The sequence below is a fragment of the Centroberyx gerrardi genome, chromosome 7 (assembly GCF_048128805.1).
Source record: "Centroberyx gerrardi isolate f3 chromosome 7, fCenGer3.hap1.cur.20231027, whole genome shotgun sequence".
Taxonomy (NCBI): Eukaryota; Metazoa; Chordata; class Actinopteri; order Beryciformes; family Berycidae; genus Centroberyx; species Centroberyx gerrardi.
The window spans coordinates 32093819-32121088 of record NC_136003.1 but is presented as its reverse complement, the minus strand read 5'-3'; the positions used below and the strand labels follow the sequence as shown (position 1 = coordinate 32121088).

The 27270-nt window shown below is 44.3% G+C and overlaps 1 protein-coding gene across 1 annotated transcript in view; it reads right to left on the bottom strand.

Moving 5' to 3' along the window:
• hoxb3a (homeobox B3a) overlaps nt 1-23697 on the bottom strand; it is a 30228-nt gene extending 6531 nt beyond the window's left edge. Inside the window, 3 exon segments of the mRNA XM_071901694.2 lie at nt 2282-3006; nt 12399-12465; nt 22571-23697. Of these exon segments, the coding sequence (XP_071757795.2) occupies nt 2282-2885 (604 nt within the window). The 5' untranslated portion in view covers nt 2886-3006; nt 12399-12465; nt 22571-23697.
• Nucleotides 23698-27270: the final 3573 nt, after the last annotated feature.

Here is a 27270-nt window from a genome sequence, read left to right as displayed (position 1 = left end):
CGCGTTCCAATTTGAACGTCTCTCTCTCTCTCTCTCTCTCTCTGTCTGTCTGTTATCAAACATGACATTTAAATTCATCCTCTTAATACTTTCCTACTTGCAGCTGACAGCGGCGATCCAAGGAGGCAGAAAAAGGAGGAGGAGAGAGGAAGAAGAGAGAGGAGGAGGAGGAGAATAACAAGGAGGAGGAGGTGCAGGATGAAGAGGAAGAGGAGGGATAAGTGGGGAACCGGTTCTAATTTAGTTTCAGTCCCGGTTCCAACTTGCCTAATTCAGCGGAATCGATAAGCGAGCGCACTAACGATTCCTCTGATCGATCATTAAGCGGTTTGAACAGCTGGACGCTCCTCCAGCAGCTTTCTGACCCGTTCAGTCTGGAAAATAACATTTTGTTTTTGTTCCAGTTACTTGAATATTTTTCACTTGCTCCTGTGTTTTGTTCTCTAAAGTAAGGCTTTATGCCACAAGCTCCTTAGCTGTTTGGAAAAGTGAATCTGAGGCAGCAAAGTGTGTCTGGAGTAAAGAAACCAGGTTAACTCCTCTAAAGCTGCATGTCGTCTTTTACCCCTGAAATTATATACAGCGGGAATCGATGAATAAAGAATCGGGTCGATAAGAAGAATCGAAAGCGGCAGCGGAATCGGTGAAATCCTAACGATACCCGGCCCGAAGGATAAGGGAGGATGAAGAGGAGGAGGAGGAGGAAGGTGAACCAGACCGTCCTGTCACTGAAAGCTCACAGGTACGCTCGGGTATCGTTGCAGATTATGGCGCCTTTTTTTCCGATTCTTCTTACTGATCCCCCTTTTTTTCCTATTTTTTTTCCAGGGGGTAAAAGGCAGCTTTGGGTGTTGAGAATTATTCTCAACATAATTCTTTATTTCTGTAATTTAACCCAGAAGCTGCAGTCTGAGATTCACTGCCAGTCAACAGTCTGGACCCACCTGACTGAATGTTTTTCATTCTCTTAAAGCATTTTGATCTAAAGGCTTCTGCTTAAATGCTTGAAATGAGTTTCTTAGACAAATATAAATAGTGAAGTTGATCCTATGTATGAATTTCTTTCCAAAGTCTTTGTCTTTCCATCAAGGCAAAGGGCGACTACTTTAAAGAATCTAAAATATAAGATAGTTTTGATTTGTTTAACACTTTTTTGGTCGCTGCATAATTCCATTTGTGTTATTTCATAGTTTTGATGAAAATAGTAAAAAAATAAAGAAAAATGCGTGTGTCCAAACTATTGACTGGCAGTGTAGACGTTGCTAAATTTTCACTGTTAAACCCTGTTGAGCTGAATTTTAGTCTTGACATTTATAACCATTTAGACTTCTTTTAAACGTAAAATATTAATGTAAAATTGCAATTGAAACACCGACACCTCCCTCTCCTCTGCTAGAACTGAAGCTATCCTGCTGTTATTATCCTGTTTTTAAAAAATCCACCTTTTCTCCCTGATTTTTTATTTATTTTCCCTTGCTCTTCTCTATCAGAAGAACAGATAAGGTCAGAGTGCTGTGGCTCTGACCTTTGACCTCCCTCACTATTGGCTGCTTGGTGATCTAGGAATGGAAACCTACTGATGGGCTTGTAAGACAGTCTGGATAAATGACAAAAATGCTAAAAAAGTAAAGCAAAATTTCACCTGTTTCTAGGTTTATTGTCATAAAACTAATTTGAACCTAACTTACTATCGCAGAGAAATGGAGAAAAGGTTTGGTAAAATAACACAACCAGGCCTGGGATCTCACATTGTCGTACTAAATCTCACTTTCCTGATGTCGACTAACAGACAAATATTTACCAGCGTCTGACTGGTGGCTGCTGGTCATTTCCCAGCAGCTCTGGAAACCAGTTTCTCCATAATAATCTGAGAAACACATTTAAATCCTCTGGGGATCCGGGGTTTAAAAAAAAAAAAAAAAAAAAAAGGATGTTGATAATGGAGGTGAGGAAAGAAGGAGGCAGCAAGGAAAGGAAGGGAGGGAGGAGAAGGAAAGCTAATGAGAGAGAGAGAAGGAAGAGAGGAGGCAAGTGGAGGGAGGAGGGAAGGAGCTGAGGAAAGGAAGGTTGGTAATGAGAGAGAGAGAGAGAGAGAGAGACTAGTGTAGGAGGAATACTTTTTATGCTAAACCATGATGTTGCTGGGTACTGTGGGGCGGAGAGAGAGAGAGAGAGAGAGAGAGAGAGAGAGAGAGAGAGAGAGAGAGAGAGAGAGAGACAGACAGACAGGCAGGCAGACAGACAGACAGACAGGCAGACAGACAGGTGTAACCCCACACACCGTTGCCAGAGTTGTTGCTGGGTGAACAGTTTTTCTGCTTGGTGTTCTGCCTGGACTCCTTCATCCAGGGGAAGATCTGCTTGGCCAGCGCGGGGTTGGGGGGCAGCGAGGAGGAGGAGGAGGACGAGGAGGAGGAGGTGGAGGAGTTGGACGACTTAATGGGCCCCGATTTACCCACCGAGGAGGCCCCGGCCCCGGCCCCGCCCCCGGGCTGCTGCGCCCCGGTGCTGCCGTTGCTGGGGTTGGGCGGCAGCGGCGGGGACACCTGCGGCCCGGGGTGGTGCTCCGGCGGCAGGCTGGGCCGCATGCAGCTGCCGTTCAGCTCCTTGGCTTTGGCGAGCTGCTGCTGCTGGTGGCCGCCATTACCGCCCCCCCCGCCCAGGGCCTGCAGGGAGCAGGCGGACCGCTGGTACGACTCCACGTCCAGGTGGGTCGCCGACTGGAAGGCCGGCTGGTGGTGCGACACCGGGACCGGTGCATCGTACCCGCCGAAGCCGTTGGTGGCCGCCGCCGCCGCGGCCGCCGCTGCCGCCCCCTGCACCTGGTAGGACGAGTAGCCACCGAAAAGCGTCGAGGAGTTGTCGTAGTACGTCGTTTTCTGCATTTCCGAGAGAAGTGGCGGCGTCTCGTTGTTCTCCGGTCCTTGTTGAGAGCCGCTGCCGGAAGACCATTTGGCACCGGGGGTCACGTGACGGTGTCTCTCCAACGGCCCCCTGCAATCTGACCTGAGAGGTTAGGAAAGACAGAATGAAGAAACGAGAGAGATAAATCCATCTTCCTGCGATGAAAGGCGCCATGACATGAATAGAAACCGCTGCTTTTCTTCACTCTACCCCCCTCTCTCTACACCCCCCCCCCTCTCTCTCTCTCTCTCTCGTGAGCCCAGCGCGCGGCCTGCAGATGCTCCGGTGGCGGGGGCACGAGGAGGGCAAGCTGTGTTCCCTCTCTCTGCACACACACACACACACACACACACACACACACACACACACACACACACACACACATTCTATAGCCTATCCTATAAATATTTTCATCGAATTAACTGAATTAACTCAGTAGCCTAATTCCTATATTATTTCATTATTAGGTTATTATTGTAGACTATTATTATATAGGCTAGGTTAATTAGTAGCCTATTATTATTATTATTAATATTAGGGTAGGCTATTATTATCATTATTATTATTATTATTATTATTATTATTAAGGTAGGCTATTATTATTATTATTATTGTTATTATTATTATTATCATGTTGTTGTTCAGTAATTATTCTCCTTTAACAACGAAGCGACCAGGACAACGTGGGATGATCACAAGGAATTGTCTGTTTTTGGATTTCTCAATGAAAAATAAAGTGTTTTATTTATTTATTTATTTTTTATATATCTTCAACACTACTGTATTTATCCTGTATTTGCTCAGCAGCAGCGCAGCCCGGGAGATGCTCGGTGTAATAAAGCTTCCCGCCCTGCGCGCGGCTCTTCGGGCTAAACGGGATGTTTTGTAGGCTGCAGCCTGTATATATTTCCCTCTGTGTGACTGATGTCGGTAGCCTACTTCTGTCAGCCTCTGCCTCCGCCGTGATTTACTGGATCCCGTCTGCTCCGCTGTTACCTCACCCATATGAATCTATCAGCGATTTAATGAAGCAATCATTTCTGTTGGATTATTGGAAAATTAGTGTTCTTACGCTCTTTTACATTTGCATGAGAGGAAACCCGTGGGCAGAACATCACGTCAACATAATACACTCATTCATAACTTTATGGATAAAGAAATATAAATACAAAAAAAACAAACATGTTTAGGATAGTTCAACAGTGTCAGACTGGGGGTTAGGTGATATAAAGACAAATCCTTTCTGTAGAAGAATAATCTATTCTCCAAAACATTACATTAGCCTACAATATATATATATATATATATATATATATATATATATATATATATATATATATATATATATATGTATTTTTACATTTATTTCGTTCTCGGCCTGTTTGTGTGTGCGTGCTCGAGGGAAACCAGTGCAGATGTCAGCCTGGGTCCAATTTCCTGACGCTTCTATCAGTTACACGGTAACGGATTTGGGAAACACGTTAAAAAAAAAACTTGACTTTAGACAAAATAGGCCAAAAACAGATAAACAGATAGATAGATAGATAGATAGATAGATAGATAGATAGATAGATAGAAAGAAAGAAAGAAGGAAAGAAAGAAAGAAAGAAAGAAAGAAAGAAAGAAAGACCCCGGAAGAAGCTTCACGAGCCAGTGATCCATTAGGGTCGCGCGGCCAGAGTGCTCTATCATGGCCCCGTCAGAAAAAAAAAAGAAAGAGAGAGAGAGAGAGAGACAGAGGGGAGAAAACAGCAGCTCGAGCCCCCATAGACTCCCCTATCTCGCGCTCAGCGCCGGGGTGGCCGCGAGAGGCCCGGGTTGTCAGGCACGAGAGAGCACCTGGCATTCATTTCTGCTCTCGAGATAAAACGTTTAACGGGGAGAAGCGGAGGTGAACCGGAGCCGAGCGTCCACGAGCCTCCAGAAACAAAACAACAGAAACACACTCTGAACCAGGAGGCTCTACAGGGAACCACAACGTGCGTTCCTTGGGCTTTAATAAAGGCAGAACCATTCATTAATTATTTAAAAAAGCATTTCAGAAAGGTTCTCTGTAACACTATGCTCACATGGTTCTACATAGCACCTTTATGCTGTAAAGAACCATTTAAGAATAAATGAAATGTCCCAAATCAGCAGGACTGAAAGAACTTGAAAAACAAACAAACAAAAAAACAACACTGTGTTCTTTATTCTGATTTGCACATTTTTTTGTATCAACAAATCACAGGGTGCGTTGAGTCATTATGGTTCCAAATAGAACCACTATCCTAACCAAAGAACCCTCCTTTTTCTGCGTGTATAATAGGCTATAATATAATGCTATATGAGGGTCATCAACTAGCCTATCAATTATCATTAATTAATCCCACAGATCAATTAAACAGCAGCCCGGGCTGAGAATATAGCTGCTATTGTGTTTCATAAAATTAGCATTAGTGCTAAAATGAGCAGAATCACGGATAAGAAATAAACACAAAAAATAGAATTCAGTAAAGCGGCAGGCCTGATAACGTGGCAATAACGGGGTGTTAGATAGATAGTGGAATGTAGGCTGGAGATTTTTCTAAAAATTATTTTATTTGAATGGGTATTTCTTCTAGGCTACCATTAGGCTAGTATTTGTATAATGCAAACTAGTATATTTGTAATCAAAGGGAAAATACAATATTTCTGCAAAGCCCAACATGTTGAAGGTGTAAGTTTGTAAAACAGAAACACCAAAAAAAAAATGAAGCAGTTTGTTTAGATATCGGCCTGCTGCTGAAAACACAACGGAAAGGAAAATATGTCTTTTCTACAAAAAAAAATACTCGTAAAATAGGATTTTAGAGGCAGATGAATGATTTTAGAATAAGAATAAAATGACACTGAAAAGATATAAACTGTGTGTGTGTGTGTTTTGTTTTTTTTAAGGTTAGAGAGCCTCGGCCTGGTCCAGCTTTGGACCGTCAGCTCTCAGCACGTCACACATGTCAGCCATTTATCTTTCTGGTAGACAAGCCGGAATCCTAATTATTTACTCTGAGGAATTGTCCCAGGGAGAGGGAGAGAGAGAGAGAGAGAGAGAGAGAGAGAGAGAGAGAGAGAGAGAGAGAGAGAGAGGCCGTGGCAGCGAGTGTAGGAGGAATATGTTATTAAATCATATCGTTGTTTCGCCATTAAATGGGACACGTAATGTCTCTGCCCCTGGCTTGTAGGGCCTCCGCTTAATACAATCACCAACTTTACTAGACGCCTCCCCGAATAATCCGGTTACTGACACCGAAACACCGAGGCCTGGGAATAAAATAATCCCTCCCATACACAGACTGAGGAACGGCCACCAAAACAAAAACAACCGAGAGAGAGAGAGAGAGAGAGAGAGAGAGAGAGAGAGAGAGAGAGAGAGAGAGAGAGAGAGAGACGGGGTCGGTGTCCGGTGTCTGTGTTTTATCCGTGGATATAAAATTACAAATGGCGCCTGCCATAAAGGGCTATGCAGGCAGGGAGAGAGAGAGAGAGAGAGAGAGAGAGAGAGAGAGAGAGACAGAATGCATTAACTTGGACAATCCACGTATTCCTTATCCCATTAACGAGAGAGAGAGAGAGAGAGAGAGAGAGAGAGAGAGAGAGAGAGAGGGAGAGGGAGAGAGAGAGAGAGAGAGAGAGAGAGAGAGAGGCCAATTATGGAGCCGAGCCCAGAAACAATGAAGGACTGGTTTGATCAAAGCCATTGTCAGAACAGCAGGTCCTCTCTCGTGGCCTGGTTTGGGGTAAAAAAAACACCAGCCAGGGATAAAAATACAACATCTAAATATGTGTGGAGAGAGTTGGAATAAATGTTAAGATATCAGCTGAATAACGACATGAAGGCCCGTGGAGGGGGGGGGGGGGGCAGTAGCAGGAGGAGTGGAGCATCACAACAGAGAGAATAAAAATGACAAGTTGTCGCCCGCTGCTTTGTAAATAAATCTAAGTGGGGAAGAGAAATAGACAAGAGGGAGAGGAAGAAAAGAGGAAGAAGGGGATGAGGAAAGGAGGGAAGGGAGGAAGAGGGAAGGGAAGGGAAGGGAAGGGGGGCAGCCTGCGGTGTGTAAGGCAGCTTAAAGCATTGTGAACTCTTCTTGAACCGAGATTGAAGTCATACGGGCCATAAATCACCGAGCCCGCCGCTCCGCCATTCACAGCCCGGCTAATACAGCACACACTGCCGGGGTGTCGGAGCCCCGGCGCCGGCCCGCCCGGTCCTTACCTTCCTCAGCCCCGGTCCAGCCCGACGCGGACACAACGCCGCATCACAGATTAGTCCTCATGCACGTTCAGCACCAAATCAATAATAATAATAATAATAAATAATAATAATATAAAAAAAATAAAATAAAAACGAATCCCGGTCGCTTTCTCTCCTGTCTTGCCTCTCCTCTCCTCGGCAGGAACGCGAAATCCACCGCTGCTTGTGAGAATCCCGCTCCTCCGCCGGTGCTGTCTCGAGACTATACCACGGCTGCTCGCGACCACCGCCACCACCACAACAACACCAGCAGCACGAGCCAGCAGCAGCCAGCAGCAGCAGCAGCAGTCCGGGCTGCGCGAGGGGGGCGGCGAACCGGACACCGTGTGGCATGAACGGCTGAGAGCGCCTCGAGGAGAGAGAGAGAGAGGGAGAGAGGGAGAGAGGGAGAGGGGGGCTCGGGGAAAACGGACAGGCGGGTCGGTGTATAGGCTAGGCTAGGCAGGCTGGCTGGCGCGCGAGCTGAAGGAGCTTACCGGGAGCCTGCCTGCCCCCCCCTCCCTACCCTCCACCTCCACCTCCACCTCGCCCTCCGCCCTCCGCCCTCCGCCCCAGCACCAGCGCCTCTACCGCCGCTGGCTGATAACAATGGCCTCAGATTTCTGCTTTCCTCAGTCTGACTCCATCAGGCCCGCCGCGAGGAAACGTCACCCCATCGCATTTTTTTGTTGTTGTTGTTGTTGTTGTCCTCCTTTCTCTCTCTGTCTCTCTCTCTCTCTGTGTGTGTGTGTCTCTCTCTTTCCCGCCTCCCACCGGCTCTCCTCCTCTCTCTCCCTCCGTCTCTCCCCTCGCTGTCTGCCGGGTCTCTCTCGCTCTCCACTCCGCTCTCGGTGGAAGGCTAGGCGGGCTAATCTCACGGCTAATCCCGGCTAGCAGCAGCACCACCAGCAGCACCACCAGTAGTAGCCTAGTAGTAGTAGCAGTAGTAGTAGGTAGTAGTAGTAGTAGTAGTAGTAGTAGTAGTAGTAGTAGTAGTAGGTATTCCCGTTATGTTGACAACACAGGCCCCGGTATCCGCAGCGCTCGCAGGAAATAACGGAGGAAATAACGGAGGCTTGACTCGCGGACGCGTTGATTCCCCATCAAACAGCTCGAGCGTCACTCACAAATTATGCTAATTTCACCGACAGGCAGGGAGCGACAGAGAAACCGTCCGGCCCGCAGCACTGCACAGCCAGGCTGCTCCCATGGACTCACTTCATAATTCAGGCTGCAATGACAAATTGTTTTCTGGGGAATTTTGTCGAATTAAAGTGTAGAACAGAACTTTTACATTCCCACTGTGCAGCCATGTTGTTTATTTTGTGAGCATCTTTGTTTTTTCTCTGCAGCTATCTCTCCTATACCCAATAAATAATGCTAATTTCAGAAGAGCCAGGCAGTAACAGCAGCGACTAGTCCGCCGTCAATAGACAAACTTATTTTTTATTGTTTTGGAAGGAGAATGAAAGTTTTCTCCCACTATGTTTCCTCGTTAATTATACTAACACCAACACAGACAAATCATATGAGTAGATGTAGATAAAACTAGGCCTACTGTTTATTTCTCTTGTGCTGCTTGTCTGTAATAATGTTAGTCTTCGTTAACTGTCCTAATAGAGGCAGTAGGACAGTGATAGACTTAAAGCTACAGAACTATTATTAGTTTTATTTTAAAACAACAGTTTAGGTGTTATTGTTTGGTGATATTGGTTGTTTAGTTTAAAATTATTGCAATTTCCAGCGGTTTTGGACAAGATAGACCTTTAGACAGCTGGAGCAGGCCCAACCTGTAGGCCTAATAGCATTAATTAGCTACTAGCTTGTGTATCTGTTATAATTCACTTGTAATACACTGAGGGGGCCTTTACTGAAGGATGGTAATGTTAACTAATAGGCTCATATAGTTAAATATTTGTTTAATGTCTTGTTTAGATATTGTTTACTTGTTTGTTATTACTTTTAAACATCTTTATACCAAGTGAGTGTCCAACTGTCACTGGTAAATAACGTTTTTATTAGTTTCTGAAAGTCTGTCTACATGTTGCTGCCAAAAAAATGCAGTTACAAATTCAGATTAATGAGTAAAACATGAAATTAGGAGGCTGTTAAATGTGTTTTTATGTGTCTTTTTGAATAATACGGCAAGTAGGACGATGCTGTTTATATAAAATATTTGTTTACTACTGTTTTGTGAGGTATCGCTCAGTTTAGATTACAGTGTGTTTTATTTAGCATTCACCTGTCTTACAGTAAGTGTGTGGTAATGTGGTGACATTTTTATAGGCAACATGAGAGTCTCTCTCTCTCTCGCTCTCTCTCTCCATATTGAATTTCCAGGAAATGGGATTTTTTGGTTGTTGTTTTTTGCACAGCCCCTCCTGCAGCTCCTTCCATGTCTCGCAGCAGAAACTAGACTTGTCCTCTGCATTGTTAATGTTTCAACACCTAATCTCCCCCTGCGACAATTTATGCACCAAAAAAATGAATAAGAAAAGAAAGGAAAGAGGGAGGGATGGAGGGAAGAGGGACAGACAACAGTTGGAAAGCAAAAACAAAGCAGCAAAAGGAGAAAAAAAAAGGAGATAATGTGAGATATTTAGCAGCTCTGACTGGACTGGCCTTCCACATTCCCACTTCCTTGTCTTCTTAAACAGAGAAAACATTACAAGAGAGCAAGAGAGTCTGTGTTTTGACTTCAGCACCCAGGGGGGGGGAAAGGAGCAAAGTGCAGCAACATTTCAAGAAAGAGGTGAAGAAGTAAAAAAAAAAAGAAAAAGTGACAAGAAAACCCAGAAGGGAAAGAGACAGAGAGAGAGAAAGAAACGAGAGGTGAGAGCAAAATGGAAATGAAAATATGAAGGAGGTGTTTTTACAATGTTTTCATTACCCCCCCCCCCCCCCCCCCAACACACACACACCTCCTTCTCCCTCTACCTCTCTCTCTCTCTCTCTCTCTCTCTCCCCACTTCCCTCTCTCTCTATTTTTATTATTCAGGACGCTACTCCTGTCGTTTATGGCTACGTAAGATTTATGAGTTCTCTCGCACCCAGCAGTGTGTGTATGTGGTGTGTGTGTGTGTGTGTGTGTGTGTGTGTGTGTGTGTGTGTAAACAGCCCAACTTTAAAATAGATAGCATTCGGTGTGGGCTGCTGAAAAGAGAGGATGAGCTCCGTGTAGGTGGAAGGCAGGAGCTGGAAATGTGTCCCGTCTGCAACTTCTCCTTCAGAACCAAGCAGCTTACTAATTAACCAAACCACAAATCAGCAGCTTTTTTTCTCTCTTCTTTCTTTATTTCCAACAAGAGATTTTTTTGTCCGTTTTTCCCCCTCTTTGTTTCTCTTTTCCCCCCCAGCAGTGTGGGAAGAAGAGCGCAGACTCTATGTGGATTACATGTATTTATGGATTTATTTATGGACTTGCAAAAACACGCCGGCTCTTGTTGGAGGAGGACAGTTTTATTCTGTATTTTTCTTGGATGGCAGACACGCGGCGTCGTCTCCGTGTTTTTTTTTTTTTGGGAGGAGAAGGAGGAGAGAAGGGAGGGGGGGGGGGGGGGGGGGGGTAGTCGGACTGAGTCATGGATATTGGATTTCAAAACGGAGGCAGAGCCGTGGAAATCCTCTTTTTTCCCCCCTCAACTCAACGAGCGTTTTTCCACAGCAAACTGCAGGCCAAATGCTTCATAAGGCTACACACACACACACACACACACACACACACACACACACACTCACACACAAACACACGCACACACACACACAGAGAGAGAGAGAGAGAGAGAGACTGGGAGTTTCCGGCTTGTTTGGGATTTAAAATCAGAATTTACGCGGAGTTTCGCTGTTGCAATGGAAAAAAAATAAAAAATAATAAATACAGATGAACGGCTGATTGATTTTGGTGATCAGATCCTTTTTGTTGGGATTGAAGGGAAATATTTTTTGCGCATTCTAGACTTGTGAGCTATTTTATTGTTGTACTATTAGTATTATTATTATCATTACTATTGCTGCTATAACTATAACTATTATCATTATTATTACTGCTGCTATTACTATTACTATTATCAATATTGCTGCTGTTACTATTATCATTATTATTACTGCTGCTATAACTATTACTATTATCAATATTGCTGCTGTTACTATTATCATTATTATTACTGCTGCTATAACTATTACTATTATCATTACTATTGCTGCTATTAGGCCTGCTGTTGCCATTACTAGACAGTTACTATTAGTGATACTATTAGTGTTTCTGTTGCTGTTGTTATATTAATAATGTAGACTACATATCAGATTATGAACTGACCCTGGTTCAGTTCCTGCAGTCTGATGTACATGAGGCGACTGTAACCCGCGGCCATCACACCGCCCTTCACACCTACACACCGGGTTACATTACATTAGCACGTGTCATTACATTATATTACATCACACACACACACACACACACACACACACACACACACACACACACACACACACACGGCCTACATCTCGCAGTGTGAAAACGCATTGCATTCTGCTGAACTAATTATCTTGAGCAATTCTCAGTCCGTTTCTGTAAAAAAAATAATAATCCTATATTATTAACTCCTTAACAAAAGCACTGTACCATCTCCCTGCAGTCGGTCTGGCTGCAGCTTTCACACGCTGTTTAATATCTGCACGTGCTGTCCCAATAAAATATATTGTTAAACCACTTGCTCTGCCTTTTTACATGCTTACAACGCATCAAAGACTCGTTATTTCAGGGCAAATACATATTAACAACTGCAATCGAATATTTTATCTTTGAGTTATGCAATTTTCTGGAATAATGAAGGCAATAATCTCTATTACAGCAGTTTAGAGATTAGTCTACACAGGCTGCAGACAGTCAAAACCCTCGTCCCTCAAAATACATAACTTTCTGGGTAATTCAGAAAGAAACATCCTTATTTTCAGCTGGACGCCCATGTATTTTTTTTTAATTTACAATATTTTTTGAACGGATTTCATTGGCCTGAGGCTCGTATGATTTACTAAGCGCTTTCATCACCGTCCAAACGTTCAGTTCATCTAGCTTTAAAACCACGGAAACCACCATAATTAGAAGTAGAGGGGTTTCCAAACGAAAGAAGGACATTCTGCATATTTAATAACATTCCATTGCATTACATTGCAGATGCATACATGCCAACGAAAATAGTAAATATAAATAAAATAGAAATAGGAATAATATGATGCGACTTACCGATAGACCTGCTCTTATTTCCTGTTGTTTTGATGGAAGAAAACGGCTTCCAGAAAGCTCCTAAGAACTGCAGGATGAGGGAAGGAGAGGGAGAGAGAGGGGTAGAGAGATAGAGAGAAAGGGGGAAAAGAAAGAAAAGAGAGAGATGTAATCAAAGGAGGGTCTTGGTAAAATCCGATAGAGAGCACGGACCTCTTGTAGTCTGATCGAACCGGTCGGGACAGGAGCGGCCGCTGACAGGTATCGTTAACCTTAAATTATTCCCGGTGAAATCCCGGAATAAACGCAATAACAGCAGGGAGGGGGTGGACAATCCGAGACGGTATTGATCCCGGTCTTCATATTACGCAGGCTATCATATTTAGTTTTTAAAACGGCTGTAATCTCAGCCTGCTGTTTTAAAAATCAGTCTGGGGAGAAAAAGGCGTTTCCTCCCGTAAGATAACACAGAAAACACTCAGGTGGGGAAGAGAGGAAGGATGGAAAATGTAGAAAAAAAATATTTGTAATTATTTGGAGCAATAAGGTGTAAAAGAGTGTTTTGCTGTCATCTGTGCTCCCTGTAGGCCTGAAACAGGCCTGACGCGCTTTGGAGACAGAAATAAAAGAATAAAAAATAAAACAAGATGCTTAGAGTAGATAAGGCCCGAATCAATAAAACCACAGATAGCCTATCAACTAATGCACTGAATAGAAAAATCCCAAAACAAAACCAATAAAAAACATTCACCTATAATTATCCTATTAAAATACCCGTTGCAGCCTACTGTGACACATAACATTGGCACAAGAATAGAAAATGCATCCATAACGAGCACAAGTATTTATACTAATAATACCGACGATACAACAATAATAATAATAATAATGAAAAAAAACAGCTTATGAAGTGTTTGTTAAAGCACCAAACGGCCCCGACTACGAAATAAATGAAAGGTAAACGAAAGGAGAAGCGGCCCCATAAGGCGAACAGCTGTTTCCACCAGACAGACCATAAATAACCTGAGCATCATTCAGCAGGAAACAACAACAACAACAACAACAACAAGAAAACAACATCCAAGAGAAGCCGAGCCGGGCCGAGCCGAACCCGAGCCCAAACCCGGTGTTACAGGTAGGTTATCCCCATCCGGAGCGGGGCGAGGAGACATGGAAACGCATCCCGGAGAGGAGGGCGAGGATTCGGGGAGAAGCTGTGGGAAAAGGTGAGCTGTAATTGTGTGAGAGCGTCCCGGGCCGCGGGATGAAACGCGCTGTCCGTGTCGTTGCATAGCCGCTGTTATATTAAAGTGGCGGAATAAAATCGTTGGCCGCTTTGCTTCTCTGTTTCTGCTCCTGACAGCTTCCCCCAAACACATAAATCAAACGTAAGGATCCCCCGACCTCCCCGCTACCAGCCTGCACTCCACCAACACCACCACCACTACTACTACTACTACTATAAAGTTATTTATTGTTTCCTTCCACGGCACTCACGCACAGCTTTGGCTGCCGTCCATCCCCATCGCATCGGACCGGCTGGGTTTTTTTCTTTCCTCCCTCCCGGCTTCCCCCCCCCTTCCAGCCCGGGTCAGTTAAATTTGGAGGCTCGGGAGCAGGAGTGGACTAGTCTAAAGTTGCCTGGAAAGTGATGCAGGGGCCGACTAGCTTTAGCCAGCTGAGCTAGCCCATAGGCCGAGACAAAGGGAGGAGGCTGGAGGAGAGAACAGCTGAGGAGCCAGTTTTTTAGTGGAAGGGGAGGCTGAGACAGAGGGAGAAAGGGAGAGAGAGAGGGAGAGAGGGGGAATTCAGATGAAATCACGGGTGCGAATGGAGCTGCAGGCTCTAATTCCAACCAAAATAATACAAATAGTTGTTTTTGGTTGAAAATTAAAGGTGGAGGAACAGCAACAGCAACAACAATCTGGGTATGGCTGCTCGTCGTCGCAGCAACAAAGGGTCTCCTCGTGCATAATTTAACAAAATGCAGATTAAGTGTGTGTGTGTGTGTGTGTGTGTGTGTGTGTGTGTGTGGGGGGGGGGGGTTATATTGTTAATAATTTACAGAAGCCAAAGCGCTGCTTGCTGCAGCTTCACACCAAACTCTCAGATGATCTGGACAGCTTTGCTCCCAACTTTATTATCAGCGGTTTCTCTCTCTGCTTCCCTTATCTCTGCCTGGTCTGGTGGTGCCGTCACCGGCCTGCCTCACACACACACACACACACACACACACACACACACACACACACACACACACACACACACACACCAATTGGCAGGGGAGAAAAAAAAAAAATTTCTCCCATCATAACAGCTTCACACACACTCCCTGTGTTTATCACGGAATGCCAGCTGGATATAAACACTTTAGATGTTTGTTTTTTCAGTTTTTGCTTGAATAAAAGTTTCATACGGTCCTTTATGCCCTTATAGAAAGTTCTGTGACCTTAGATCCAACTGAAACTTGTTTAATTAAAATGTACCTGCGGGTCACACCTGGACAGCTGATCTTTCTGGAAATAGATACAACAGCGATAAGACGGAATAGCATTACAATTATTATTATTACTTATTGATTATTACTTATTGTATAACTGATTATTAACTATTCCTATCCTGCTATTATTGGCAGTACTGTTACTCTGGGATACTAATATTTTTTTTGGGGGGTTACACCGGGCCGGTACCGGCATGCTCGAGCTGTGTCTCTTCCTCGCGCGCACACGGTGATATACTGGCGCGCGACTCTCCAGGTGACCTTTGACACAGAGCAGCAATAACTCAGCACTTTAATGATCAACCAGCGGGCAAAGAGCTCCGGAATCTGCTTTTAATGTATTGTTTTATGTATTAATCCATAACGCTGTCACTGAGTGGATTTACACACTCTGGAGAGAGGATTTCTACTTTAGAACTGAAGCCGGTTAGTAACAGCTGAGTTTAGTGAGTCGGAACAGAGAAAACCATCAAAACCAGTTTGATCAGACCCCTATCCTCCTGCAACACTAAATAATAACAGTGTGTGGCTTAACGCAACTTTAAGGCAGAGTGTCTGTGTTTACAGGATCTAAGGTGTTTAGCTGTTTATTATACTGCGGCTATTGAGTCATAATGCTACTTATAATACTCTCAAATCATATTTTACCATGTAGGCTGTGGGGTTTATGTCTATTATTACGCAGCCTAAGAGAAGAGGTTTGAATTTTATGAATGAAACGCAACTTGTAGTCTCTCGTGGATTCAGAGTTACAGCTATAACACCGAGCGGGAGAGGTGAAATGTGATTTTTTTTAATCTTCAAACTTAACGATATTACTGTCCGATATGCTGTCCACATTAGTAAAAATAAGTATTGGCCAATGAAAAGCCACGCAACTTTTTGGGACGGTAGCACTGAACCGCCCGGCTTGGCTTCAGCCCATCTACCTGTTGGAGTTCCTGCTCCACCTGGACGTGGATCCCATTTCCTGAGGTGACGTCACGGGCCTGCCGACTTACATTTCGACTATGACCCGCAGTTTTTCATATAGGATCGCTGCGGTTGAAATGTGGTTTTGGTTTGGGAGGATCTATCACTCTGCCTCGTCTGTCCACAAGTTGAAGCCTCTCTCTGTTGTTTTTTTCTGACTGCGCATGTCTCGAAACCCATTTACCTGCCACATCCCCCCCCCCCCCCCCCCCCCGCACCTTTGCATAACTCGGTGTCCTCTCTTTGACTTTTGACCTGTTTTGTCCAACATGGCACCCATCGCCATCACCCACCAGCCTCCACCAAAGATCAGTCAATATCCGTACTTTTTTTGTCTGCCAGTTGTCTCTCCAAAAGGCTTTTCATCGGCTCCACTCGGCCACTTCCGTCGCCTTGAGGTGCAATGAGTCGAACGGCCGCGCATCATCATCATCATCATCATCATCATCATCATCATCATCACCACCAGCAGCAACACGACCAACACACAAGTGACGACAAACCGGAGAGTGAGAGAGAGAGAGAGAGAGAGAGAGAGAGAGAGAGAGAGAGAGAGAGAGAGAGAGAGAGAGAGAGAGACCTCTGCCTCCAGTGTGTTTAATTAAACTGCGGGTCTCGAGGGGCTACAGAGGGTTTGGTTCTTCGCCCACGCGCTGTCACCCTCACTATAGATCTCACTGATTACAGCTGAACCCCGTTTGAGCCCTGACATTTAGGTCAACATACAGGAATATAAAGTATTTACCTCTTATTTAGGCCCATTGGTCCATTAGGAGAGTTAGGCCTATAACATTTTAAGATCATACACTGCCAGTCAATAGTTTGGACACACCACATTTTTCTTTATTTTTACTGTTTTTCACATTTTAGAATAATAGTAAAGACATCAAATCTATGAAATAACACAAATGGAATTATGCAGCGACCAAAAAAAGTGTTAAACAAATCAAAACTATCTTATATTTTAGATTCTTTGCCTTGATGGAAAGGCAAAGGCTTTGGAAAGAAATTCATACATAGGATCAACGTCACTATTTTATTATATTTGTCTAAGAAACTCATTTCAAGCATTTAAGCAGAAGCCTTTACATCAAAATGACTTTAAGAGAATGAGACACACACAACATTCAGTCAGGTGGGTCCAAATGTTTGACTGGTAGTGTGTATGTGGTGATGGTTTCTGTCTTTAGGTTCAATTCACTTGTTTAAATGAGGTTGATGTCTGTTGGTGTCATTCCATAAGTTTACAGTAGTTTGGTGTTCATGGTGTTTTAGTGTTGCATCCCTCAAATTATGTTAAATCCTATTACATGTTGGTCCTGGATTACATATTCTGTATATTCCTGTATTTTGGTTGATGTTTTCCAAGCTCTGTACAGCTCAAACCTGGCAAAACTTCAAAATAAAACTCCTCCTGTGCACTGACAACTCTGTTAGCCGGAATTTTACTTTGAAGTTTATCGTCCGTGCTTGTTGATGTGGGCAGAGCTGCTGGCTAGTAAGGAAACATGGGGGTGGGGGGGCGGGGAATCACATCTTTTTGTACTATCTTGTGATTATTTTGTGGTAAAAGTTTAGCAGAATGAGAGACAGAACACCATGCTGAGCCAAAACGTCTTCGTAACGAGCACTTTGAGCTGGCTGTCTTTATAAATAGTCCTCGCAGGCTATTGGTTTCAGTGTAACTTCCATAACCTCCATGGGTGTGACATGTCAGGCCGGGTTACACTCATGTCTCTAACGGTTGTAAGCCTGTCATTTCTCAATTACATCTACTCTAACGGCTTTGAATCTTTTTCAACCCACACCAGGGTGTAAACTGGGTGTTGTTATGATATGCATCCCCTTATTTTGGTGTGAATTTGAGAGAAAACATTCTTTTCATTCACCCTTGTGAAATATGAACAAATCAGCCACTTATGGAGCCTGTTGCTCCTGGCTGTAGACGCATAACTGAGGCATTACGCTCTTCCCGTGTACAAAAGACCTATTTGAACCCGTACAGGCCATGGGCTTCTGCTACAGACTCGCAGTCTGTTTCCAAGTTGCGGTCTCACCGACTGCAGAAGAATTTCAGGACTTAATTTAGACGATAACGAACTCATTATGACCAACGGACAGACTGACGATGGCTTGAATGCTGAAAATGTTTGTTGGGCTTTGTCTTTAAGACTGAAACGATTATTTTTGCACAGACTACTACGACTTTGGGCGTTAGTATGGATTCTGAAAGTGTCCTCGAAATGGCTCCTGTTATGTTATGTTATGTTATGTTATGTTATCTGGTGTTGTGTTATGCTGTGCTATCTTATCCACTGTGATCCAACATTTTATCCCAGTCTCTAGGTTATCTTAGGTTACCTTATCTTATCTTATCTTATCTTATCTTATTTTATCTTATAGGCTGTGATCCAACATTTTACCCCAGTCTGACCCCTCCCTCGCCCCAGGCCGGGTCACCCCTCGCTCCCCTGTGTGGTTCAGTCCTGAACCAGAAACTCCTGCCATCAGCTCCTTCCTTTGACAGAGAGTTAATCTTTATCAGAGATGCTAATCTTTAACCTAGAACTCAAAGAAAGCCCTGACACAAGGAGAGAGAGAGAGAGAGAGAGAGAGAGAGAGAGAGAGAGAGGGGAGAGAGAGAGGGTAAGGATGTGTGTGTGTGTGTGTGTGTGTGTGTGTGTTGGGGGTGAGGGGAGGGAGCGGGGAGGTAGGGGGTCAATTTGCCCTTTCTGCTCCAGGGCCATGAAAAGTGCCAAGCTCACCAAGTCTGTCAGGAATTGGAAGAACAGGGATGGATGTGTGTGGGTGTGTGTGTGTAGGTGTGTGTGTGTGTGTGTGTGTGTGTGTGTGTGGTGAGGATGGGAGATTGCAATCAGGAGTGGATGTGTTTGCTGGGTTCTTTATGGCTAAGCTTAAATATTTAAAATAAAGTGCATAAACTGCTTAATATTTACATGTTCAAAGCTTCAGCGTTGCCTTAAGACAGAAAGTGTCAGAAAGTATTGCTTTACGCTTCAAATGCTCAAATGTTTCTGACTTTAAAATACTTTGGAGCAAAGCCGTTCACACTAGCTCCTTTTATAGGATTTAATCTCTCAGCGTTATTGATATCCTTGAATGTTTTCTGCCCTAACCTGCTCTGCCATCATGAGGACCCCAAAGGAAATAAGACTTTGACTGTGACATTTTCTCCGTCGCTAAAATGAATCAAATCAAGTCAAATAAAAACACACATGGGGAGCAGATGAGGATTTTATCGGTATCGGTTACATATCCTTCTACAGGAAAGGATTGGGAAAATTGGGCAAAATCATTATGAATGGTATTGAAGAGTATTGGGAAGAATAGAATGCTGAAAAACTATATTGTTGGGCCATGCCTTCATTTCACGTCTACATTTGAAGGTTTTCGTCTGGATTCGATGTGATGTGTACTGATAGTGTCTAGACAATATGACTGTTAACTCTCTGAAGTTCCCTCTTCACACCGACAGATATCATCATGTAGTAACGTCTCACCACTGAGTTCCTATAGTTTCCCAAACTGCTCCAGGCTTTCCAGACCGGTGTAAGACTCGGAGACGCCCTCGGAAAGCCTCGCAGGATCGTTTCAAAGCCTTGTTGCATCAGGGTTTAACGCCCAAACAGTTGCTGAGAAAAGTGACGGGTTGCTCAACGCCGCTGAAGGTTTCATACTTTTAGCATTGCCTTCAGCAGTTCTAGTTACATCAGATCCTGTGTGTTGGTGTTACTTAAGAGAGAGAGAGAGAGCAGCAGGGTGGGAACATGCTGGAAAGGTAAACAACTAACTGTCATTTGGAGATCCTGTCCTATCTGACCAGACAGTGAAGGTGTCTGGTGAATTTTGGGACGCACCGGTCGCTGTGTCTGGTGGCCAGAAAAGTTAATTTCCTGCGTCGGAGTGCCAGTCCATTACAGGAGTGTTCAGCACTGAGTGATAAGTGTCTGTGTTTGAGTAATTTGTGGTTCAGCGACAAGACAAAAAAGATTTCCTTGAGATATTCTTATATTGCTTTGAGGCCTAATTACTCTGAGTGTTTAACAATCTCCGACAGTAAAACAGGCCTGTATCCATTTCCTAGCAACATGCTGCTCTTGTGACACACGGATTAGAAGAAGAAGCCAGTGATTGTAATATAATCAGGCCACTTGGCCCTGCAGCAGACAGTATTAAGCCTGTTACAGCAGGAGAAAGCGGCTCTATGGATCTGGTCCAGAGCTGTCAGGCTTTATACACTGGCACACCGTTACTCCGGCTCGCCCCCGCTATTTTCTCCGATTGGTGTTTTGCCCATAGTTTGTCAGTGATGTATGAAAAAATCAATTAAATCACGGCTGCGTTGGAGTTGCTGTGGGTTTTTTATGAGTTTGGAGTCTCCGTACCCGGAAGTGCGCGAAAACCACCAGGGTCAACCGAGCTTTCCGAGGAGCCGTCCAACTATTACGTGAGATGACGTACGTACAAGAGTTTGGGTTTGGACCAACGGGAACTTTTGATTTAAGTGGAATTTGTGAATATTTTTGAGGCAGATCTGGTCTTCCCATGCCAGTCCAAGCAGGGACAAATTAGTGTTTGGTGTTTTTTGGATCAGCCAAAGAAGATCAAACTAGTGACACAAAGAGTTTTACATCAGATCTTTACTGTGGCTGTGTTCGCCCAGGCTTAGCTGCTGTGAAATTATGAAACCATGGACAGTCGTTGGGTTTGGCCTGTCATCTAGGCAACAAGTATGCGGCTACAGCGGGAAGCCATGTTGGTCTGGAGCACACTGCGGGCTTGGAGGGTTACATCTGGTCTCATGCAACACTGATATTGATAGTAACTGATAAATGAATTGATAAAATTATTTGTTTGGCTGCAGTCTAATGCGTTCCACCTCTGTTAAGGGGAATCAAGTAATTTCTATTTCCTTGCATTAGTGTTAAATGATGGTTTGGCCTAAACTTAATAAGTTGGGACAAGATCATAGCCTGTTGCTAATTAGGACTCTGAAAGTCAAAGTGAAGCCTATTTTGTCTTTCTGATATATCACTTTAAACGGAGGTTAAACAGACTCTCTGTGGTTAGGCCTATATGCTAATTAGCTTCTAAAAACCGTGTCCAATAGGCTTTAATAGTAGCAGAGGTTTGTTGGAAGACACAGCGCGTCCTTTCCTATTACCGTCCGCTGATAAACAGATAGACTGTGTTGGTACCATATGTATGGAAAAAAAGTCTATGTAAGTTGATACAGCTGCGAAACAGCGCGGATTTTCACCTGCGTCACGACGCGCAAAGCGATGCGTCGGTTTGGATTGGCAGCTGTGTTGGACCAGGGAAAGGAAATAAAGTGCGAGAACTAATATAAATAAATACGTAAATAAATAAATAAGTCAATAAATAAATAGATAAATAAATAAATAAATAAAATACAAATTAAAAACACTTCAAGGGAATCAAGACCGGTTGGCTATTTGGAAAAGTTACAGTAGTTAATGTTGATATATGTTAGTATTTTAGTGGACATAACAGCCATAACAACCCGATGAAGTTAAATTCACACAGCTCAGCCGTTGTTTTGAATAGTAATCCTGTGTGTGGTTCAGTCATATTCCACTTCTATATCGCTCTTAATTAAATGTTAAACGGACCTCAGTCCAGAACTGGATGTTAACAACGAGAAATACAAAACACATGAGATATAATAAGGATGGAATAAGTAGCCTATATTATGGAATAATCCTCAGTTTGAAATAATAGTACCTTGTAATTGTAAAAATTGTATTTATCTAAATAATTATATAATTAATAATTACACCTTAAACATTAAACCTGGTTAGCTCTATAGGCCTGCGAGAAAATCTGGTTTTGTGGGACCATTTGTGGGTTTTGCTGTGTGTTGGTGTGTGTTGATGGGTGTGTGTGGGGGGGTGGGGGTGGTGGTGGTGGGGGGGGGGGGGGGGGGGGGGGGGGGCATGACAGCGAGAGAGAGAGAGAGAGAGAGAGAGAGGCTTCTTGAGTAAGCAATCTTTTCACACTACCATAAATCACAGCGTGGCTAACATGCATCTTCTTTTCTTTTTTTTTCTTTTTTTTACACCTAGCCATCAGTTCCCTATTCACTACGACTCATTCACACACACACACACACACACACACACACACACACACACACACACACACACACACACACACACACACACACACACCTCTCTCCAAACCGCACTTTACGCTGCGAGTAAACTTCTTCTTTTAAATGATGGGTGAGAGACAGAGAGAGAAAGAAAGAGAGAGAGAGATATAATATTAACGCCTTGACAGATAGACAGAGAGGTGTGGAGAGAAGAGAGAGAGGGACAGAGGGAGAGAGAGGGAGAGAGAGAGAGAGAGAGACAGAGAGACACTGATGGTATATGGCGAGGCGCCCTTTCGCCCCCATCTCTGTTACCTATTCTGAGGCATCTGTCTTCAGCTGCCTTCTCTCTCTCTCACACACACACACACACATACACACACAAAGTTTTTGGCTGGAGTGCTCGCCTGCACGCGGGCACGCACACACACACACCCCACACCCCGCGGATGCCTCTGTGAGCTCGAGAGAGACCGGGGTCACACAACAGATAATTAATGACATGTCGAACGGCGGAGCGCGTGGGATGGGACGCCTCGGGAAGAGACACCGACCGGGGAGCGTCCCGGTAACGGCAGACCTTACCTGCTCTCTCTCGTCTCTCCTCCTGGCTCTTCTGCTTTATTTTTATTAATTTATTTTTTCCCGGGATGCCGTCTGTTTCGGACACGGGTGGACACGCCGGTTGGAGCGGAGAAGACCGGAGAATCCCTTGCTGGAAAACCTTCTCTTGAGTGCTCGCGGGTGCGTAATCGCGCGCACTCGGTCCGGTATTACTGCTGCTTATAATTGATGTTTAGACGGGTCCATAACGGCGCTAAAACGAGACATAAAAATGCGATTAAGCGGATAAAATAATGCATTAAAACCCGCGCTGCTGCTTGTTATTATTATCCTCGTGCATCCATTAGAGCGCCGCTGAAACAAAACGTAAAAGAAACGCCGAGTGCCTCCACGTCCGTTTTGGGAGAAGCCATAAATCTCAAACCGCTCACGCCATAAATCTCCAACAATCATTAAAGCCTACCTACAGCGCGCGAGCTGACGGGGACTGCTCGGTCTGGGGCTCGCGGTGCTACTTCTTTACCCTAAAAAACACATGGCGGGCGTGCGCGCGCTCCCCCCCCTGCCTGTGCGCCTGCTGCAAAAAAATCCCCGTATAGTGGGGCCGGTGCGTGCATGGTCGTAACCGCGGCGGCGGCGGCGGCGGGGGGCCCGTGCTCCTCTGCTCCTCCACCCCGCTAACGTTAGGGCTGTACAGCACGAGCTCCGGTATAGGAAGCTGAGCGAGCCTCTAAAATAAACCGCACTCCTCAGCGAGGGCTTTTTCTGCGTGACGCCGTATTCCCTGGGCTTTCTCTCTCTCTCTCTCTTTCTCTCTCTCTCTCTCTCTCTTTCCTCCTCACTCTCTCTCTACCTCTTCCTTTCTTTCTCTTCTTCTTCTTCTCCTCTCACAGTCCCTCCAGACAGCAAGGCAGATATTCCTCCTCTGCCCTCCACTCTCTCCTTCTTGTTCTTCTCTCCTCTCTCTGTCTTCCGCTGGTCTCTGGGTTTCTGGGTAAAGTTCAGAGCTAGCAGGGAAGCCAAGCTAGCTAAACCCACCAGAACACACTGATGTTTTGTTTTGTTTTTGTTGCTAGTAGCTGTTAGCCTGCCTCACTGGCCTGTAAGCTAGTTTAACTCTTCTTCTCCTCCTTTAATTAGTTTCCCTCCGATCCAACACACAGAACACTAAAGGGAAAGTGAACGTCGTTCCTCCGCCCGCCGCCCCGGACTCTCCCCGCCTGTCCTCCGGTCTGTCCCCCCCCCACCCCACACACACACACACACACACACACACACACACACACACACACCCTCCTCCGTTCCTCTCGGGTCCCGCTCCACTCGAGCAGATTGACACGGTGAACTGCTCGTGAACCGGGCTGGACTTGACAGGACAAACCCGCCCGGGTTACAGCGCGAGAGGGGGGTTCCGTTCCTGCCTCTGTCCAAACGGTTGGAGTCGCAGTCTGGTGCTGCTGTGTGGCTGCGCGAGCTGGGGTGAGCGAGGCCAAAAACCTGCGCGCGGGCCAGATGTTGGTTATTACATGGCTTCAAACAGAGAGCAAGCAGAGGAGAGGAAGATAGAGAGAGAGATGGAGAGGAAGAGAGGGAAGGAAACAGTAGAATAATTCCGCTATTATTTGACCTGAGGAACAGACTCCATGTGTTTTTGAATGATTTACAGGATATAAACATCCGTGGTAATATCAAAGAGTTAGAGAGTTAAAAAACAACATCTTGCCTGTGTAAAAGCCAAGACATTTAGTTTGTAGAGACACATATCTGACCAGCTGCACACAACATTACTTCATTTTACTGGGAAATGTTATTCATGGGGATGTTAATTAACTATAACTACTGGAGTACAATCCGGTGTTTGTAAAAGTAGGCTAGTATTTTTTAGTAGGCTATTTTGTAGTTATGAAATTAGTAATTCTTTAGAAGTTAGAGATGAGAGCTTTATCTCAAACGGATGCACTTGGCTTTGTAGTTTGGTCGACGCCTCTGTCTCTCTCTCTCTTTCAGCGAGTGTATTTGTGTTATCTGCCCACGCGTATAGACATGCCGCAGAGTCCACTGCCACACACACACACACACACACACACACACACACACACACACATATATAGAAAGACAGACAGATAGAGCGAGGGGGAAAAGGGAGAGAGAGAGAAGAAGAGAGATATATACCGAGAGAAAGAGGGAAGTTCAATTACAGCAATGCAAAAAGCGCCTTGATGGTATCCGCGTTATTTTTAGAGAAAATAGGAAGAAGAAAAAAAACCCGCGCCCGTTCCCTTCCTCATGGAAACATTTCCGGCTCAGCAGCTCGCTCCTCTTATCGCTCTCGTGCATGCTGCTCTCCGGCCCGGTGAAGAGGAGAAAAAAAAAAAAAAAAAAAAAAAAAAAACGCTGCTCGCGGGCTCTGGATACGGTTTCAACCGGTCATTTTTCACGCGCTTTGAATCACTGCCCTCGCGCAGACGATTATAAATTAGCGCGAGGCTTCTTATTGATTTATTTCCGAACGGCTAATCATCCCCGCGCGAGGAAGAGCCGGGAAATACCTGGCGCGTGCAGCGTGAGACTGGATACCTGCCCGCGCGCTGAGAGAGCTAAGGCAATTTAGTCTTCAATAATAATAATAATGATAATAATAATAATAATGATAATAATAGCCTAATGATAACAATAATAACAATAATAAAAGTTTAAAATAAGCCAGAAAATAATATTGCTCTAGGCTATATTAAAATCAATCTAATATTGTTTCCTATTATAATAAATGATTAGGTTATATTACATTTGTAAAAGAAGCGTCTTTTGAGGCTGTAAAAAGCACGTGAACATGTTTTTCCCACGCTTAAATCTGGGCTCGTTAGCGTCCAGGCGGCTGTGGATTTATGAGGCCGTGCACGCGCTCCGCTGATTTATGTTTGACTGTTTTCAAAGAATCCTGCAGCTTCAGTCCCGTTTCCAAACCCGCTGCCTCTTCGCTCCCATTTAACAAGAAATTAAAGCGGTTTTGTCTGCGAGCTATTCGCTTGTAAGCCGTGATGGTAAATGGCTGCGCGGTGTTTTATAGCTGAGGGCGGATTCAGGCAATAAGCCGCAGTCTCACGATATGGAATACATTTCCACTGCCGTTTAAACCCACCGCGCCTTTCCCTTCCTTCTGTTTATTTCCACTGTGTGGAGGTGCAGCCTGCTTTCACCACGGCGCGTTTTTATCTGGCTGCTTCCATTTTGCTCAGATATTTGTTGTAGGCTATTTCACTGCAAGACAACAGAAACCTATTTTTGGATTTGGTTTGATTGGACATTGCAAAAAAAATATAGTTAGCCTAATTTATGCCATTTATAGGCCTAAGCCTATTTAAAGAGTAGACTATACTCCAGTAGACTGTTATAAAATAATGCTTGTATAATTCGATGCATAAAACGACTATAAGCTCAGTCTGTTTTGTTTTTTTTAGCAATAAATTCTAAATGAGTCTATATAATTTTTAAGGTGCTTTTGTCGTGTTCAGTGTAAAGATGTTTTTTTTTTTTAAAACCATTTTTCATATCTAGCCTATATCCTTCAATGGACTATTTAAAACCTAGGCTATTGGACTAATTTTCTTCAGTTGGTTCGGCCTATTTGTCTCGTTGAATAAGAAGCATGTTATTTTCCAAAACCACATTGTGAGAGCTAATTTTTTAATATTCTCCTCAACTCCGAAAGATACCAAAACTAAACAGCTGAGAACAGGTCGAACCAGCTCACGGGAAATAAATCGAACGCATTTTTCCATTTCCTTTCGCGGTGCTTTTTTTATTTTTTATGATTATTGTTTTGTGTGTGAAAGGAGCAGAGAAGAAGACAATATGGCTGCCAGTCTCAGCAGTGAGTGGGAAGATGCGCCTTGTGTGAAGTGTGTCCGCGTGCCTGCTCTCTGTGTGTGAGGCGCGTGGGTCTGCACCGACCTTGCCTTTGACAATAAACGGTAAACAATCGTCGTAAATACTGGCGGATCGGTTTAGTGCTTCCACAGGTTAGAGCAGCGCGGAGGAGAGTTTGGTAGTAAAACTGGATCTGGTTTTCAGTCTGTGCTACAGAGCCGCTGCAGCTCCTTCCGTTAAACCGTCTTTCACCATCTTTCACCATCTTCCCCCGAGCTGATGCTGCTGGAATCAGGAGAAACCACAAAACAGCAGGAGCGATCTGTAGCGCTGTAGATCTTTTTAAACGCTCAGGCTTTTAAAAGGACGCCTGTTAAATGCCTAAACTCTGTATAGGCTATTAGAGTGAGGCAAAGCGCTGGATAAAAGGCCTGATCAGCAACCAAACCCCGGGTAAGTAAAGGTTATATTAAAATAAAATAATTAATAACACGAAATAAGGTATCCATACTGAAAAAAACAAATAACAAAAAAAAACACACTTGCCTATAACTTCCATTAAATGCATTTAGACCAGCCCTCTATTCAGTATAGGCTAATACGTGATATGTGTGGTGGCACATAGAATAAATAAAACATAAATAGGCCTAGCACAATAATGGATTAAAATAATAATAAAAACAGATCAAAATAAGCTATAAGCCATCCTAACAGCGTGCAGTGATGTTATAATGTGGTATAGAGGACTGTGATGTCACAATGGGCCGGTGATGCAGCTATTGTCCTGCAGCAGGTTACTGTGGAACCATTCATCTCAGCCTCATATGAGGTTTGTGATGTCACAATGAGCCGCT